Raw genomic sequence first — 18989 nt, forward strand, 5'->3', positions numbered from 1 at the left:
GAATGTAATCAATGTGGAACCAAGGAGGCAGAGTGAGGGAGTACATGTCATCAAAGCATTCTGTTCTTTGTCCTGGTGGTCAATACCTGCTTATAAATATAATTTTAGCAATATTTTTCTAAGATTTCACTTCTCTGAATAAAACAGAAAGCAAGTTTACCAAATGAGATTGAGGATGGAAGGGAAAGTAATCAAAATTTGAGACAAATGGAAGAATGTATGAAAGAAAAAGTTGCAGAGTGAACAAAATAGGGAAATATATCATTTCTTTTGCTTTTTGGGTCACACCCAGCAGCTCACAGGGGTTACTCCTGGCTCTGCACTCAGGAATTACTCCTGGTAGTGCTGGGGGACCATATGGGATGCTGGGAATCGAACCCGGGTCGGCCGCATGCAAGGCAAACGCGCTACCCGCTGTGCTATCGCTTCAGCCCCGAAATATATCTTTATTTCACTATTCTATGAAAACACCACTTTTTCATGGTTTATTATATTATGCCTTTTCTTATATATTATTTTGATAATTTTAATATACCACAATATATGTGTTATTCCAAAAATACAAGTTGTAGTGATATTTAATGTCTAAAATTGTCTTAGGGCAGAAGAGATAGTATAGCAGGTAAGGAACTGGACTTGCAAGCAGTAGACCCCAACACTGCATATGGTCCCCCTAAACACTGCCAGGAATGATCCTTGAGCACAGAGCCAGGAGTAAGCCCTTAGAATGTTCACAATAGCCAAAATATGGAAACAACGCAAGTGCCCTAAAACAGATGACTGGTTAAAGAAACTTTGGTACACTTACACAATGGAATACTATGTAGCTGTTAGGAGAGATGAAGTCATGAAATATGCTTATAAATGGATAAACATGGATCCTCTTTTCCGACTGGAACCATGGAGGGCGCAGAAGAGAAGAAAAAGAAGGTCCCTGCTAAGCCAGCAGCAGCAACCGCAGGGAAGAAAAAGAAGCTTCCTGATGTGCCAGAAACCCTGAAGAAAAAGCGAAAGAATTTCGCAGAGCTGAAGATCAAGCGCCTGAGAAAGAAGTTTGCTCAGAAGATGCTTCGAAAGGCGAGGAGGAAGCTGATCTACGAGAAAGCTAAGCATTATCACAAGGAGTACAGGCAGATGTACAGGACGGAGATTCGCATGGCTAGGATGGCAAGAAAAGCTGGCAACTTTTACGTTCCTGCAGAACCCAAATTGGCTTTTGTCATCAGAATCAGAGGTATCAATGGTGTGAGCCCCAAGGTCCGAAAGGTGCTACAGCTTCTTCGCCTTCGCCAGATCTTCAATGGTACCTTTGTTAAGCTCAACAAGGCTTCCATTAACATGCTGAGGATCGTGGAACCCTATATTGCATGGGGGTACCCAAACCTGAAGTCAGTAAATGAATTGATCTACAAGCGTGGTTATGGCAAAATCCACAAGAAGCGAATTGCTCTAACGGATAATGCATTGATAGCGCGAACTCTGGGTAAATACGGCATTGTCTGCATGGAGGATCTGATTCATGAGATCTATATTGTTGGAAAACGCTTCAAAGAGGCAAACAACTTCCTCTGGCCCTTCAAATTATCTTCTCCCCGGGGTGGGATGAAGAAAAAGACCACCCATTTTGTAGAAGGTGGAGATGCTGGCAACAGAGAAGACCAGATCAACCGGCTGATTAGACGGATGAACTAAGGTATCAACCGTATTTTTATAATCTGGTCAGTTAATAAATGACTGCTTTCAAATTGAAAAAAAAATGGATAAACATGGAGAGTATCACGCTAAGTGAAATGAGCCAGAAAGAGAGGGACAGACATTGAGAGACTGCACTGATCTGTGGAGTATAAAATAACATCACATGAGGCTGACACCCAAGGACAGTAGATACAAGGGCCTGGGGGATTGCCCCATAGCTGGAAGCCTGCTTCATGAGCTGAGGGGAGAAGGCAGATGGAATAGAGAAGGGATCACTAAGAAAATGATGACTGGAGGAACCAGTTGGGATGGGAGATGCATGCCGAAAGTAGATAATGGACCAAACATGATGACCTCTCAGTGTCTGTGTTGCAAGCTATAACGCCCCAAAGTAGAGGGAGAGTATGGGGAATATTGTCTTCCTTAGAGGCAGGGGGAGGGTGGGGAAGGGGGGGTATACCCGTGATATTGGTGTTGGGGAATGTGCACTGGTGGAGAGATGGGTGTTTGATCATTGTGAGATTGTAACCCAAACATGAAAGCTTGTAACTATCTCACGGTGATTCAATAAAAGTTAAAAAATTGAAAAATATAGTCAGATGTGGCCAAAAACACCATTAAAAATTAAAAATAAATCTTAAAAGTAAAATTCAATCTAAATGCACCACTTAAGTAAGAGTCATAACATATTATTTTCCATTTCACTTTGATATTTAGAAAACTGATGTATTTTTATCTTTAGTTAAAAACTTCATGAGGATTTTCACTCTGTTTTCAACTCTCTTTTTGTGGAGAAGGGTGTGGGTCATAACCAGGGGTACTCAGGGACACCATATGTGGTTCTAGGGATTGATGTGGGGCTAGTGAACCAAGTCAAGCACCCATGATTTATCTCTTTGGTCCACCTTTCATCCTTTTACTTTGCTTTTTGGGTCACACCCGGCCATGTACAGGAGTTACTTCTGGCTCTGTGCTCAGGAGTTATTCCTGGCAGTGCTTGGGGGACCATATGGGATGCTGGGGATTGAACCTGGGAGGGCAGCGTGGAAGGCAAATGCCCTACCCGCTGTAGTATCGCTCTGGTTCACCACCTTTCATCTTTTTTACCAAATAGCTTTAGAGTCAAATTCTATACTTTGCAAGTTTTAAATATACAGGTATTTATTACCCATATTTTATTGCTCTTATCTCCAAGTCATTTTTACAGGTCAGAAAACATTAGCATTGATAACACAAAACAACATTTTGATATTTTAAATTATTAGAAATCTATTAGAATCATTAGAAACTATTAAAACTTTAGCAGAAGATTTAAAGGAAAAATGAGATTTATATATAAATTTATTAGTTCATCTGTTTTTATATAAACTAATTTGAAAAATAAATTAGAAAAATTATGACATGTTGGAGCCCAAGAAGACAGTATTTGGCGTGCATGAGGCAAACCACAGTTCGATCACCAGCACCACATATTAATCCTTGAACACTGTTTGATGTGGCCCAATAATAAACAAAAATAAATTGAAACACATTTGTAAATCCATATCCTTAATTGCATAGCTATAGGTATTAGCATATATAATGTAAATTTTATAAGTTAAGGCAAATATAGTAATGTTAAATACCTACCACTGACTTAGCTTTAGTTTTTTATAGTTTACTCAAACCAATGATCTGTAATAAACATCAAAACTAATCCCAGACTTTGAAAATTGCTGCTAACCAGAGAGAAAGGAAAAGGGAGTAGAAAGAATAAATGAAGATCTTTATTCTGTACGATGCAGGGAGTCATATACACATACAGAATTAATAAACTATATTCCTGAAATTCTATGGTATTTTAAAACAAATGAAAAAAATGTTAAGATAACAGAAACTAAAACTGCATTGGTGGCATTTGTTTAACTTAACTACATTTGCCTTATAAAAATTTATATTATATATGCTAATAATTTAGGTTATGCAATTAGAAACATGGATTTACAAAGTACGTTATAATTTATTTTTGTTTGTTGTTGGACTACAATTTTTAGAGTAGAATAGATAGCTAAATGGACTGAGAGCATACTTTGGTTGCAGGAGACCCAGGTTCAACAACCAGCTCCTCTTGATCCTCTGAGCATTGCAGGAAATTTCTCTCAAACACAGATATATGAGTAGTCTCTGGATGTGTTCCAAAAACCAAAACAAGTTTAGCCTTGAAATATGATATAGAAATATTAAAATTCTAATTATTGGATAGTTCAAGGAAAATGTGATTATAGAGAATTTTTAAAAGTGCTCAGATAAGAAAGCAAATGAAGCAAAATATTAACAGTAAATGAATTTGGGAAACTGATTTATGAGCACTTTGTACTTAAGCTGGCAAAATTTCTGTAAGTTTTAAGATTAATTCTAAAAAAGAAAACCAAAGCACTATACAAATTTAATATGGTCTCTATCAGGATACCCATGACATTTTTCAAAGAAATAGATAAAACACTCCTGAAATACATATGGAACAATAAACCCCCATGAATAGCTAAAGTAATCCTTGGGAAAAAGAAGATCGGTGGCAAACCCTTCCCCAATTTCAAACTCTACTACAAATCGCTAGTAATTAAAACAGCATGGCATTGGGCTAGAAACAGATCTGCAGACCAATGGAACAAAGTTGAATATCCTGTCACAGAACCCCAAATATATGGCCACTTAATCTTTGACAAAGGAGCAAGAAATGTGAATTGGAACAAGGAAAGCCTCTTCGACAAGTGGTGCTGGGAAGCTACCTGCAAAAAAATGAACTCTGACTTCTGTCTAATGCCAGGCACTTTGTGTCAGATCAAAGTGGGTTAAGGACCTCAATATCAGACATGAATCTATAAGGTTCACAGAAGAAAATGTAGGCAGAACTCTCCTTGACATTGAAGCTAAAAGCATCTTTAAGGATGAAACAGCACTGACCATGCAAGTGGAAGCAAACATAAACAAATGGGACTACATCAAACTAAGAAGATTCTACACTTCAAAAGAAACAGTGACCAGGGACTGGAGCAATAGCACAGTGGGTAGGGCATTCGCCTTGCATGTGGCCAACCTGGGTTCGATGCTCAGCATCCCATATGGTCCCCTGAGCACCGCCAGGGGTGATTCCTGAGTGCAGAATCAGGAGTAAGCCCTGTGCATTGCCAGGTGTGACCCAAAAAGAAAAAAAAAAAGAAACAGTGACCAAAATACAGAAAGAGCCCACAGAATGGGAAAGAATATTTACCCAATACCCATCTGATGAGGGATTAATATTCAGGATATACAAGACATTAGTAGAATTGTATAAGAAAAAAAACCTCCAACCCCATCAAAACATGGGGAGAAAAAATGAACAGAAGTTTTCTAAAAAAAAATACAAATTACCAAAAGGCATATGAAAAAATGCTTCACATCGCTAGCCATCAGGGAAATGCAAATCAAACCAACAATGAGATGTCATCTCACACCACAGAGACTGGCACACATTCAAAAGAACAAAAGCAACCAGTGCTGGTGTGAATCTGGGGACAAAGGGACGCTCTTTCATTGTTGGTGGGAATGCCGACTGGTCCAGCCTTTCTGGGAACCAATATGGACAGTCCTTTAAAAACTAGAAATTGAGCTTCCATATGACCCTGCAATGTCACTTCTGAGAATACATCCCAAGAATGCAAAAAAGCACAGTAGAAATTACATCTTCACCTATATGTTCATTGCAGCACTATATAAAATCTGGAAACAAACCAAATGCCCTAGAACAGATGACTGGTTAAAGAAACTTTGGTACATCTACACAGTGGCATACTATGCAGCTGTTAGGAGAGATGAAGTCATGCAATTTGCTTATAAATGGATAGACATGGAGAGTATCATGCTAAGTGAAATGAGTCAAAAAAAGAGGGACAGACATAGAAGGACTGCACTCATTTGTGCCGTATAGAATAACATCGCATGAGGCTGACATCCAAGGGCTGTAGATACAAGGGCCAGGAGGACTGCTCTTGACTGGAAGCCTGCTTCATGAGTGGATTGGAGAAAGCAGATGGAATAGAGAAGGGATCACTAAGAAAATGATGGCTGGAGGAATCAGTCGGGATGGCAGATGTGTGCTGAAAGTAGATAATGGACCAAACATGATGACCTCTCAGTGTCTGTGCTGCAAGCCATAATGCCCAAAAGTAGAGAGCTAGTATGGGGAATATTGTCTGCCATGGAGGCAGGGGGAGGGTGGGATAAAGGGGGTATACCGGGAATATTGGTGGTGGGGAATGTGCACTGGTGGAGGGATGGGTGTTTGATCATTGTGTGATCGTAACCCAATATGAAAGCTTGTAACTATCTCACGGTGATTCAATAAAATTTAAAATAATTAATTAATTAATTAATTAAGAAAAAGAAACCAAATTAAGAAAGGGACATGAACTGATAGCATAACGTAAGTAGGAGTGACAGTGTTACTTGGAAATAAATACCTATCTTGGATAAAATTGCAGGGAGTACAGTAGTTTATTTCTTTTTTCAGTTTAATAACCAAAAAAGCCTGTAGCACTGTAGCACTGTCCCACTCTTCATCGATTTGCTCAAGCAGGCACCAGTAACGTCTCTATTGTGGGACTTGTTGTTACTGTTTGTGGCATATCGAATATGCCACTGGTAGCTTGCCAGGCTCTGCTGTGCAGTCAGGATACTCTCGGTAACTTGCAGGCTCTCTCTGAGAGGGATGGAGGAATCAAATCCGGGTCGGCCGTGTGCATGGCAAATCCCTACCCGCTGTGCTATTGCTCCAGCCCTACAACCTACCAAAAAGCCAGGATAAAATTTCTTGTAAATATCATTTCCTCCTGGGAGTTAGCCTTAAATATAACTAGCTCCTGTTGAATTACTCCTTTCCTCATGCGGAGTGTTCACTGTCCTTGATTTCACGGAGTACTGTCTTATTTTCTTCAGGTCTGCACAGGGTTCAAACTGCAGACTTCAGAGGGCAGAGAGATAGTACATACAGTGGATAGGGAACTTGCCCACCCAGGGCTGCTGATCCAGGTTTGATCTCTTCATCCTGTATGGTCCCCCATGCACCTCCAGGACTAATTTCCAAGTGAAGAGACTGGAGTAACCCCAGAGCATTGTTTGGGTGGGCCCCCCCAAAACAAACAAACAAAACTGCAAACTTCATTACTCATCTCCAGTTGCTCTGATCTGGCCATGTTCTACTGACTTTACTGGCAAATGGCCTCTGATCTTTTATCAGAGACCTAAAACTGTGTCTTTAATTTTTCATGTTTGTGAGAAATGTTCAGTGCTAAGAGTTATAATCAGGTCAATGACAATTTTAGTTCAATAAGAAGTTGCAAGTGCATGCCATTATCATGATAGGACCTTTAAGGGGAAAATTGCAGCATATGCCATTTTTGCAACCTGAAATTTCTAGATTTTAAAGAGTTTAAAGGTTAACATAACGTGTTTCTGTCTCATAGTGGTGGAAAAGCAAACATGCCATCAATAATACAAACTCATCAATAATACAAAATAAAATATTCCAGTTGAAAGTCATTTTATTATTATCATCAGCAGCATTATAATAGCATAAAACTAAATCCCCTAATGAAAGAAAACAAAATAACACCCCAAAGGTATGTGTCTTACTGACAGTGAGCTAATGACATTATTTTTATATACAAGGGACAGCACCCTGAGGATAAAGACAATATCACAGTATGATAATCAATTTAATAATCCAGTCAACATTATTAAGCACCTAGGCAAAATGAGAGACTTTCAAATTCGTACAATAATCCCTGCTTTCAAGGAGGTTTAATTGTAGTAGGAGGTATTGAAAAACCAAGAACACAGAGTCACATGTATCAGTGATATAATGGAAGTGCCATGAATTAAGTCTTCATGGAGAGGGACATCACAAGAGACCAATGAAATATTCAATTGTGAGAAATCAAAAGAGACTCTATCGAAAAGCCGGCATCTGAGCTGGGCTTTGAGAAACTGGAAGGATGTCAACGGATGTCTCCAAATGGAAGGATGGCATTTGGAGAAGGGGCACTAGGTGGAGAACAGGGTAGGCCAAAGCAAGGCCACGGGAAGTTTGCAACATGCTTAGGGAGAAAACAGTCATGTTTGGCCAGTAAATTCGATAGATGTAAGTGGGTAGGAGTGGTATGATAAAATGCTTCAAGTTATATGGGTTCACATTTCAAGTGACTCTAACAAACAGGTTAACATTTCTGATATTTTGTATACATCACTGTTATTTATATGACTATATTCACAGCAATACAGTAGCAATTATTTGTGAAAAGATATGGTCGTTTCACTACCATGTTTCTTCGAAGACCTCAAGTGGTTTCTAGACCTTTCTAAAAAATAAAGTCCCAATATATAGTACCAAGAAACCTATAGTAAATTTTTCTATTTTTCATGCAACTAAATCTCTTCTCTCAAAGTCGATTATTTTCATTCACTCAGGGACCATCCTCTTCCCTTTCCTGCTTCCAGCCTCTAGTTCTTTCAGCTTATCTGTTGAGCTGAGTTAAACGTAGGGTTTAGAGTCACAACTGCCATTGTGAACCCAGGACCCACACAGCCATGAGAAGTGATAAGTGGTAGTGGCAGGGGTAATAAAATATGTCATGAAAATGTAGTAATGTAAGATGTTTTATGGATTTCCAATTCTAAGAGTCAAGTTTGGGTCTTTGAAATTGTTCTTGGTCCTTTATTGAGTTTTCTCTAAGGATAACTGTAGAGCTCCCAGAACTCAGAGTGCTTCATTTAGGTTTCCTCCGAATTATTCTAGAGCTTCCTCTGGAATTTCCTCTAAGGAATTCCTTAGAGGAATAAACATTTCATCTGAATTACATGTTACTTAAAGACCTCCAGTTCCTGAGGCCATTGAAGCTGTGGATAGATTGAGGTGACCTTCTTTCTGACTACGGAAGCCTGTTGGGCTTTGTCCATGTGCCCAACCAGACTGGTAGTTGGGAATTTCTTATGTGCATTGACAGTTCAAAGAGGCTAAAGAATGACTGCATTAAGTACCTAAATCAAAGAAGTAAACTATTGAGACCAACCTAGGAAGGCGTAGAACAACAAAGTTGTCATGACCAGACATCTTATAGCTAGAATATCTTACAGCTCTTTCTTGGAATGAGACCTCCTCTGCAGGAAGTCATGGATAGCAGTAGTGAGTCCCCATGTCACACTAGACCTTAGAATGACCAGCGAGCCGCCACGGTAGATCAGGAGTATATTTCGGCCCCGAGTATCCCACACATCTTGGGCTGAGGCCCACAGGCTTGGCATGCTCTGCCAGCCAATATGGGACTGCATATTGGCAACTAACACAATAAGTGGATACAGAACTAGGCAGGTGATTGTTCCATTGACACCCCCAGACACCAATGCAGGAACCCAGTGGGGCAGGCCTTGCTCTGCCAACCCATCCTGGATGGGGTCCTTGAAGGAGAAATACAGAGCACTCCCCAGGCTGTTTCTGACAAGGACAGGCCAGAAACCACGATAATAGCCTAGTGACAGCCGCCCCCAAAGCCCATAAGAGTTGAATTCCTTGAGAATGCTGAAGGTGCTGGGGAAGCGGGCTTGTTTGCGACCATCCTGAAGCACATTTTGCACTCTTTCAAATGGGCTGAGTGCCACAGCCTCCACCACACCAGACATGAGCCCTGCAGCCCAGCGGTGTCCCAGGGAGTGTGGCCCAACTGGGGAGAGAGAGCACAACATACTATCATAAGTCCCAAACAAGAGAGTCCCTTGCAAAGTCTTGGAGAGAAGCGGTGGGTAGATTCCGCGGTAGAAGTATTGAGGGCCTTCATTCCAAAGCATTCTCACAGCCTCTGACACTGCAACAGCATGAATTTGTTGCCGGAATACAACTTTATAGATAGGAAAAGTCAGGAAAGTAGACATAAAATTGGAAACAGCCCCAAGGGCGTAGGCCTGAGTGTGCCAACTTTTCTTTCCTGGAGCTTCTACTCGTGTCCTTTGCTGAAGCTCGTTCCCTGGAGATTGGTTCTGTTCCCCCATCCTGAAGATAACTGGGTGCAAATGGAAGAAACTGTCAAGAGTGGAAAAAAGTGGTTAGACTGACCATTAAATTTGTTAGTGAGCATTTAAGTTATTTAGTTAGAAACAGAGCCTCAAAAAACTCAACTCTTGAATTGCTTTCTGATACTCAGATTAATAAGAAGGAATTAATCAATCATAAATTAAAATGAACACAGTTTCTTTGAACAGTGATTGCTATAGTGTTTTTGTTGATGCAACAAATACTCCAATATTCAAAGGTTTAATACTCAATAAGTGTGACTGAGGAAAGAAAGCTCCAAAACCAACTGTATTCAACTTCTACCACATGAAAACGTGTATTTAATAAACTGTTAGAATACTAAGTTGTTGTTCTCTAAAACATGGCATTTCTTGTAGTTAATACAGTTGCACAGTTGTAGCCCAATACTTACTCTAAGAGTTGGTAATAAATTTGAGAAGCAAGGAATATCCCTTGTCAAAAATCTTTCAATAGATTCTTGACAACGTTATTGCCATTTTATGGTAATGCCCTGCCCCATCTTCCAATTGAGAAACAAAGAATTAACTGTTCCTAGTTCAGCACCAAAACTCTCATACCCTGGCAATTTCTAAGCCTAATCTTTAGACCTGAAGCTATAGAGATACATTTAGAGAAAAGTTGATATTAATTTTGACACAGTTTGCTAGATAATTTTTTGTAGTTGGTGTCTGGAAAGTGCCTCTTCTTATTTCGTGCCAGTAGTACTATAGTTGTGATTTACCCACCTATAACAACTAAGTACCTTAGACATTGCCATACGTCCCTTGAGGCAAAACTGTCCCTGGTTCAAAACAATTTCAGTAGAAGGGGAGAGGCAGTGTCAAGATTTCAATTTATTACTCTTTCCTCAGAAAGGTGAGGCAGTTGGGACTTGAATGAGGAAGTTAGGGCACATAAAGGAAATCTGCGATAAAGAAAAAATAAATGTTCACTGGAAATCTGACTAACTGTGGTGCATTTGTCAGGAAAAGAAGACAGGACTAGGATTGGGATAAGAACAGGGTGTGTTGCAGTGGGCAATGGTGTATACAGACAGGAAGCTTAGTGATGGGTAGCAGAGAGAAGAGGGAGAGACAGTACAATGATCATGCAGGAACCTCATTTCTAGATTGACAAGAGGCTTGAAAAAATTGCAGATCCAGAATTTCAGAGAAGCCTGGGCAGTTTGGTCTCTGGAAGGAGGAAAAATGTTAGTACTCTAATTATGCTAACAATTGCTGACCTGAAAGGCTGGGCCAGTCGACATTCCCACCAACAGTGAAAGAGCGTCCCTTTTTCCCCACATCCACGCCAGCACTGGTTGCTTTTGTTCTTTTTAATGTGTGCCAGTCTCTGTGGTGTGAGATGATACTCATTGTTGTTTTGATTTGCATCTCCCTGAAGACTAGCGCTGACACCCAAAGACAGTAGATACAAGGGCCAGGAGGATTGTCCCATAGCCGGAAGACTGCTTCATGAGTGGAGGGGATAAGGCAGATGGAACAGAGAAAGGATCACTAGGAAAATGATGGCTGGAGGAACCAGTTGGGATGAGGATGCATGCTGAAAGTAGATAATGGACCAAACATGATGACCTCTCAGTGTCTGTGTTGTAAGCCATAATGCCCAAAAGTAGAGAGAGATTATGGGGAATATTGTCTGCCATGGAGGCAGGGGGAGGATAGGAAAGGGGGGGTATATCCGGATATCGGTGGTGGGGAATGTGCACTGGTGGAGGGGTGGGTGTTTAATCATTGTGAGATTGTGACCCAAACATGAAAGCTTGTAAATATCTCAGGGTGATTCAATAAAATAAAATTTAAAAAAAAAACACAATTGCTGACCTGCTCAGTAGGGACAAAGGGGCATAGGCTGAGACCAAAGGAACTATTAAAAGTCAGGGACTACAAAATCACTGCAGCCTCCACTCTTCTTCCAGAAAAATCCATAGCAGGCCTTTCTGGGTTCTTGTTATTACTCCATCTATTTTCCCATAATCTGATGTAAAGCCACATTCATCTCTTGGTGGAATAGGATGGAACCTCAACCTCCTGTACTTTGTCATTACCTGCCCCACAACCACTTTTTAACCTCATGGCCAAGATATTGGGTGATCCCTTTACAGGCCAACTTCTGGCATTGTTCCAAGGACATTGGACCCTTGGCGGTCATCTTCATTCCTCTAAAATCAATAGGGTCCCCTCTCTCATCCCAGGATGGGAGAGCTCCATTCAGTTCCCTAAAACCACAAGAGAGCCCAAGACTATTCATCTGTCTGTCCTACCAAGGAAATTCTTCCCCAAGTTTTACCTATACTTAAGCAAGAATGTGTGTAAAGAAGATTCTTGTTCCTGCTTCTAAGAGCATACTACCACTTCTTCGCATTTACCTGAGTTACTATCACAAACACGTGTTGACTGACTGCATAAGTCAGGCTAACCAGGCTAAGATTCGGCCATCAAGCATTCTAAGGGCCAGTTCCATTATCAACTTTTTCTGTGATGTTAAGAAATTTACTGATTTTGGGTCCAGAGATGTGGTATAGAGGTTATGGATTGCCTTGCACACAGATGACTCTGGCTTAATTCCTGGCCCTTCATGTGGTTCCCTGAACCCCACCAGGAGTGACTTCTGAGCACAGAAATAGGATTAAACCATGAGTACAGCTTTGTGTGAACAAAAAAATCAAGGAAAAAAGAAATAAGAGAAAAAATAAATTCATTTATCAATGTTTTAAAAAGAGCAAATAGTATGGAACATTCTGGCTTCCCTATAATATGCATGTCATAGACATGCTGGAATTTGGAGCAATATTTAATTGAGGAATGTGTGTTTCCACATTCTATTCTTTCTGCCAATATTTTGACAATCATTTTTCAGGAATTATAAATGAACAATAATTTAGAAACCTTCCTTAAATACCTAATACAACATTTCATCACTCTAATTCTTCTTATTAAATAAAGGATCAGGGAGTCCCATTTTCTCCAATGTACTTTTCTGTTAGGATGCCAGACTTCAGAGTAACAGGACACAGAATTTATGTTCAATACTTAGCTGTGTGATCTTAAATAAGCAAGAATAAGCCTCATTCAGTATCAGCTTATTCAGCTACAAAATAGGGACAATAAACTTTTCTCAAAAGGTTGTTACAAAAAGTAATAAAGTAAAATTCACTGAATTAGTTGAATATCCATTGAATGGTGTCCTCAATAAAATTCTTCTTTTTTCAAAAGATGCTTCCTGTGGTCAGATAGATAACTCAAATTTCTGAGTGCATGCTTTGCATGCAGGAGCCCCAGGTTCAATCTCAGCACCACATGATCCCCTGAGCAATGTAAGGAGTGATCACTCTGCCACAACTTTTACCCTCTGCCTCCACAGAGTACATGTTCTTGTAGGACACTGTAGGTCATCCAGAACTGGATGATGTGGTGGAATAAATGCTGTGTTAACATGGGAAGTCAGAAAGACCTTTCTGCTATGAATGGCTAGTAGGGAAGACCTTTCTGCTATGAATGACTAGTAGGGAAGACCTTTCTGCTATGAATGACTAGTAGGGAAGACCTTTCTGCTATGAATGGCTAGTAGGGAAGACCTTTCTGCTATGAATGGCTAGTAGGGAAGACCTTTCTGCTATGAATCGCTAGTAGGGAAGACCTTTCTGCTATGAATGACTAGTAGGGAAGACCTTTCTGCTATGAATGGCTAGTAGGTAAGACCTTTCTACTATGAATGGTTTTTATGACACATATAAACAATCCTGGAATGCCTGACCCTGTAAGATGAATTTCAGAGTGGAGACTAGAAAATATATCCAAAGAGCTCTTAAGCAATTACCCTTACTTCGATGTTTCTTTTATGCTTAGAGTCTGATAAATGGGCCCAAGGGACTCCAGGCTGCTCTTGTCCAAATGGAAAACCAATGCCACTACCCTAGGATACAGCACCACATGTAGGGCATCCTTCATCAAGTCCTTTGGTTAGCTCACATGGACATAAAGTTCATCTACATTTCACTATGGTTAAACCTATGTGAAGTTGGAGATGACTAGAACTTGGTGTTTGGCATACAACACTTAGTGGGAAAAACATGTCAGCAATGATCTGAACTATCCTAGAAGACAAAATAAGGGATGCACTAATCAAGGTCAGAACTGGAAAACAAAAGGAATTTGTTTCACATGGGCCATTAAATTTCTCCCTGAGATAAAGCATCTGACTTAATCCTAAAGTGACAGGTAGACTCACATCTGGCATGAAGGCAGGCATTCAAGGGCGAGAAAGAATCCTTAGGCTAATCAGTAACAGTGGTGAAAAACACAGTACCTAAAAGGAAAATAAGAGGTGAGGGGGAAGGGAGCAAGAGGGAGAGATGGGGAGAGAGTCTGCCATAGAGGTAGGCTCTGGGGTGGGAGAGAAACTGGGGACACTGGTGGCAGGAAATATATACTGGTGGAGGAATGGGTATAGGAATATTGTATGACTGAAACTCAATCATGAATATCTTTGTAACTGTGCATCTCCAGGTGATTCAATGTTTTAAATAAAAAAAATTAAAAATATCCTCAGGCGCAAAAGTCTAAAACTTTGTGTGGTTCATTAGTCTAGACGCAGGCTGTGAGAAGCAGCTGGAGATATGGCTGGCCAAAATTAGCTATTTTAAGGCCAGAGTGATGGTGCCAAAGGTAAGGTGCTTACCTTGCATATAGCACACTCAGATTATATTCCTGACACCCCTCATAGCCTCCGTGTCCACCAGGATTGATCCCTGAATGTAGAACCAGGACTAAGCACTGCACATAAATGGGTAGCACTGTAGCACTGTCATCCCGGTGTTCATCGATTTGCTCAAGCAGGCACCAGTAACGTCTCCATTGTGAGACTTGTTGTTACTATTTTTTGGCATATCGAATATGCCATGGGTAGCTTGCCAGGCTCTGCTGTGTGGGTGGGATACCCTTGGTAGCTTGCCAGGTTCTTTGAGATGGATAGAGTAATCTAACCCAGGTCGGCCACATGCAAGGCAAACGCCCTACCCACTGTGCTATCGCTCCTAAAAAAATAAAAGTAGTCAAAAACAAATAAGCCAATTTAAACTGAGGGTGTTCTTTGCTTTCCCCACTGCAGTGACTTGTAGTGTAAAGAGACAAGTTTGCAGTCAGTACTAAGTTTGAATTTCCTCTGTTACTTCCTAGCTTGATGGCCTTTGCCAAATCTACATCATTCTGAGCCTCTAAATTCTTGTCAGTATTGTCATGATTGTCATGAAGGTTGTATATGAGATGAAGTATCTAAGTTGATTAGCACAGCATGCAGTACATAGGTTGTTTCATAAATTCTACTAGTAACTACACTAGGAAATCCACTGATTAATCTGGAAAGTATTTTTTTAAGGTGCTTGTTTGGAAGATAGCAGAAGAGTTGTTACTAACTTTTGAAACTTGACAGTCCTGGTTGGAGTACATGTGCCTCCAATGACAATGTGCAGCCTTATTAAAGTTACTTAACATTCCAGAAACTCAGTTTCCCCATCTTCAAAATGGGATAACAATGCCTGTGTCAATTGGTTTGATGAAGAACTTAATTACGATAAATGGAATGTTCCTGGCAGAGGAGTTGGGCAGTCAAAGGGCAGCTCTAATTGCTCTACTAAAAGCTTTTTCTCTTAAACTTCAGACTTGTAAGGGTTCTTTTTTCAAAATTTCAAAATGTGGTCTCATAAGTGCCATCAATTGGAACACACTCCTTCAGAAGGCCCAGAAATAAGGGATGCTTCATACCCATTTGTAGTCCAACTTCCCTGAAGAGGCCCTTGCTTGGGCTTAATGGACCAACTGCAGGCACCTTTATACAATCCAATTTCTCACTACTTTTTGTCAGATATCTCAATATCAATTCTTTGTCCTATTTTGTCCTACCTCTAGGTTCAGTGCACATGACCAAACTTGACTGGTAATTCAAAATGAACACAGAATAAATGTTTTTATTTTAAATAAATTCATGTCAGATATTATGTCTTTGAGAATCAGAGGCAAACCTCTGAAAGAAACCCAAGAGCTACTACCAGTATCAGTCCTGATTGTGTGAGGTGAGCCTTTTTTTCTACTTCTCTCACCCTCCAGTATCATGCCCTCCTTATCCCACTATTCCACCCACCAGAGAAAGATCACAGTATTCAGATAGAAGAAGTTTTATCATCATCATCAATTCGGATTGACTACTCCAAGAAACTTTAGATATTGTCATGATAAATAAGAGGACAGAAAATAACAGGTGAAGTAATTTGGTAGGTTGAAGATGAACTCAATAGTAGTGGAAGGGCACAATGTTCATTTGCTTCCAAGAAACAGGATTGAAGAACAGGTCCCAAAAGATGCCTCCTAACCACAATCTATAGAAGGGAAGTAAGACCTTCTCTCCAAGAACCGTAAGTCAGGGGAAATGGAGCAGGTTTCCCAGCCACTGGTTTCACAGTCCTTTCACTCAGGATAGCCCTGCATGCCGTTTCCATGGAGTCACTCCTTCTCTGGGGTGAGTGATGCCAAACCCAGCAAAGGAGAGGTCCCTTCAAGAGCTCACAGAAGGGCAACCTAGCAACCTGTCCTAGAGCCAGGAAATGAAAGAGCCATATCAGCAGTGGGTTGAGGATTAGGTCAAATTGTGTTTCACTTTTAACACTTCAAAGAGGAAGAGGTTGCAAAGAAAGGCTGTGTGTGTGTGTGTGTTGGGGGTGGGATGGCTCTTACGTATTTCAGGTCACAGACTAATTTGAAAATCCACAGAGCTTAGAAAAATATAGTCTAAATTATTTGCAAAAAAATATTCAGGAACAACTCTAGGTAGGAATCTCTGCTCTGGAGTTAACTATAGGTCCACTGCCACAGATGCACTGGCAGCCAACAAACTTTCTTGCTACCCAGAGCATGATTGGGTGCTTTGGGCAGAGGCTCACAAAGCCTTCTACAACTAAGAATCAACCACAGAGCTAGTTGAAGAGTATAAACCATGTGCCCGTCCCCAGGCCTCCAGAAGTGGAGTTCGGTGATCTGCTTTCTAAAAAGCTCTCCCAGGTGTTTCTGAGGCAGCAGACCGGCTACCACACTTGGGTAATAGCACGGGTTCTGGTATGAGACTTGATCCGAATTTTGGCTTTACCTTGCAATTTCAGACAAGTCATTTACCTCTCTGAGCCTTAGCTCTAAAAGCTGAAGAAATGTGTTGGGGACCCGCAGAAGGAGGGGGGGTGTTCCATGTGTGAGTATGTAAACTAACAGCTTCTTGTAGTGTTAGAAAGGAAAGAGCCAGTTTCCCCTTCTGTAGAGTCGGTACTATAAAAGTTTCCCATCCCTCCCTCCACGCATCTCCTGGCTGCCTCCCTCAGCACTACCGTCCTAATGAAAGCGCTGTTGAAATGATTGGAGACCACCTATGTGAAAGTAACTCAGCAGGGCAAATGTTAGGCATGAGGCGTACAATCGACTTAGGTGCAAAAATGGACGTGGATATTTATTGGCTTCATAATGCTGAGCAAGACACCTACCTCTGTCTCCCGTTTCCTAATCTGGAAAAACGGAGATAATAGTCCTTGCTCGCTTAGTCTATCATCTCTAGTCCCATCCCCACATTGGCTTTTCTCCACTAACCCTTACTCCGACCGTTGAAGAGTGTTTCCAACGATTAGTCTTGGAAATCAGACCTGCCGCCCCGGGGAGAGGCGCGCTGCACTTTCTAGCCTTACTAGCAGGGGGCTGAGTCTTGGCTCCGTTAAACGGGCTGCTGCCCCCTCCTTCACAGGGCTACTGAGAATACATGAGATGCCTGTGCAAGCGTGTTCGCACACGGACCGCGTTCCAGAAACGCGTCTCGAGCCCCCCTCTCCGACTCCCGCGCACCCGCCAAAGGTGAAGAAAGTCTCATTGTTCACTTGGTGTCTGTCCCACCGCGTGTGCAGGGCAATCGGGTCTCCAGGAGGAAAAAGGAGAGCTGGAGCGGACAGAGAGAGGGAGAAGGGAAGCGAGCAGGGGGGCGACACACTCACGAGTGGAAGGCAAACCGGTGAGGTCCGCGAGTCCGAGCTGCACTTGCTGCGGCGCTGGCCCCCCGCACCTGTGTGCCGCAGCCCCCGCGGCCCGCTCCCCGCCTCTAGCTGGCCACGGCCGCCAGGCCCCGGGCTGCGCTCGGAGGCCGTCCCGGGTCCCCGCCGATTGGCCGCGCCGCGCTGCTCGTCACGCTCTTTTGTCTCAATGGGCAGAGGCCAGGCGCAGCGGCGGCTGCTGGGAGCGCTGGTGGTTAGGCGGGGGCTGCCCTGGCTGCCGTGGGAACCGTTTTGTCTCCGCCACTCAGCGGCCCTGGCTGGGAGGCAGCGCAGCCCGGCTCTGTGTCTGCAGCCCCAGGTCGCTCAGCGGCCGGGGAGGCGGCGTCACTTCCCCCTGGGGGCAGCATCCACGGCTGTCACCGCGACTCAGGTTACTTGCCCACCAGAGCAGCAGAGGTAGAGGGGAGCGATTGCCTTGGCGCCAAGAGAGCAGCGGGGAACCTCACTCGTACTGGGCCGTTTGTTCCCCGTCTTGGGGAAATCGAGAACTGCGAGGCAAAGGCAGGAGCAGAGGGAGGAGGTAGGGTGCCACCGGGGGCTGCGAGATGCGAGGAGCTTTCGGAGCTTGGGAGGCAGTAAGGGGCGCGGGGACTCGACTCCCCAGCAGTGTGCCTAGGAAGTTTTGCATCTCCTCCCAGGGGGGTATCCAATTCCCTTTCTCCTCCAAAGCTGGCTATCAAAGGCGAATTCGAATTTAAATTGTGTGCAGCCCAGTGCAGAACTGTTGGTGGATGGTTTCTGGAGGAAGTGCGATAAGGTGGGTTTGACTTGTATTCAGAAGGTGGACAAGGGAATTCTCCTCCGCTCTTTCTGCAAAGACGCGGGGCGGGGAGGGAAAGCGGAATAAGAGGTGAGGCAGCTTCTGATTCCCTTGGTGAAAGAACAGTATCTATGCCCAGAAGATTGGGTTTACCTGCTGTGGACAGTTCCAACAGACTCCAGGCGAAATTACTTAGGACCCCCAATGCAGAGGTAGGAAGGGAAATGAAGGCGCTCACTGGTTTCCCACCTCATCTGAGAATTGGTGCTAGAACATTATATGCCTAAAACTCAGTTATCACTAACTTTGTAAATCACGGTGAGGTTTTTTTTTAAAAAAAATTAAAGAAATCTGAA

General features: G+C 42.3%; 2 protein-coding genes across 4 annotated transcripts; one reads left to right on the plus strand and one right to left on the minus strand.

Annotated features, from left to right (window-relative positions):
- The first annotated feature begins 886 nt into the window (after positions 1-886).
- LOC129399977 (60S ribosomal protein L7-like) lies at positions 887-1751 on the plus strand. Its single transcript, XM_055121930.1, has one exon. It carries the CDS (start codon positions 901-903, stop codon positions 1690-1692), a length of 792 nt encoding a protein of 263 aa, XP_054977905.1. The 5' UTR covers positions 887-900; the 3' UTR covers positions 1693-1751.
- A 5490-nt stretch (positions 1752-7241) lies between these two features.
- Positions 7242-17974, minus strand: SLC25A53 (solute carrier family 25 member 53). 3 transcript variants are annotated; one of them, XM_055122146.1, is made up of 3 exons: positions 17817-17974; positions 14027-14104; positions 7242-9784 (listed from the first exon to the last, which is right to left on the minus strand). In XM_055122146.1, exon 3 carries the CDS (start codon positions 9751-9753, stop codon positions 8839-8841), a length of 915 nt encoding a protein of 304 aa, XP_054978121.1. In that variant the 5' UTR covers positions 9754-9784; positions 14027-14104; positions 17817-17974; the 3' UTR covers positions 7242-8838. The 3 variants fall into 3 exon arrangements, with proteins under 3 accessions (XP_054978121.1, XP_054978120.1, XP_054978122.1); XM_055122145.1 differs by lacking the exon at positions 14027-14104; XM_055122147.1 differs by lacking the exons at positions 14027-14104; positions 17817-17974 and adding an exon at positions 17671-17779.
- Positions 17975-18989: the final 1015 nt, after the last annotated feature.

Source organism: Sorex araneus, chromosome X (genome assembly GCF_027595985.1).
Source record: "Sorex araneus isolate mSorAra2 chromosome X, mSorAra2.pri, whole genome shotgun sequence".
NCBI lineage: Eukaryota > Metazoa > Chordata > Mammalia > Eulipotyphla > Soricidae > Sorex > Sorex araneus.

Bases quoted from the DNA above. Each gene is read 5' to 3' on its own strand.
- LOC129399977 (XM_055121930.1), top strand. From the start codon at position 901: ATGGAGGGCGCAGAAGAGAAGAAAAAGAAGGTCCCTGCTAAGCCAGCA.
- SLC25A53 (XM_055122145.1), bottom strand. From the start codon at position 9,753: ATGGGGGAACAGAACCAATCTCCAGGGAACGAGCTTCAGCAAAGGACA.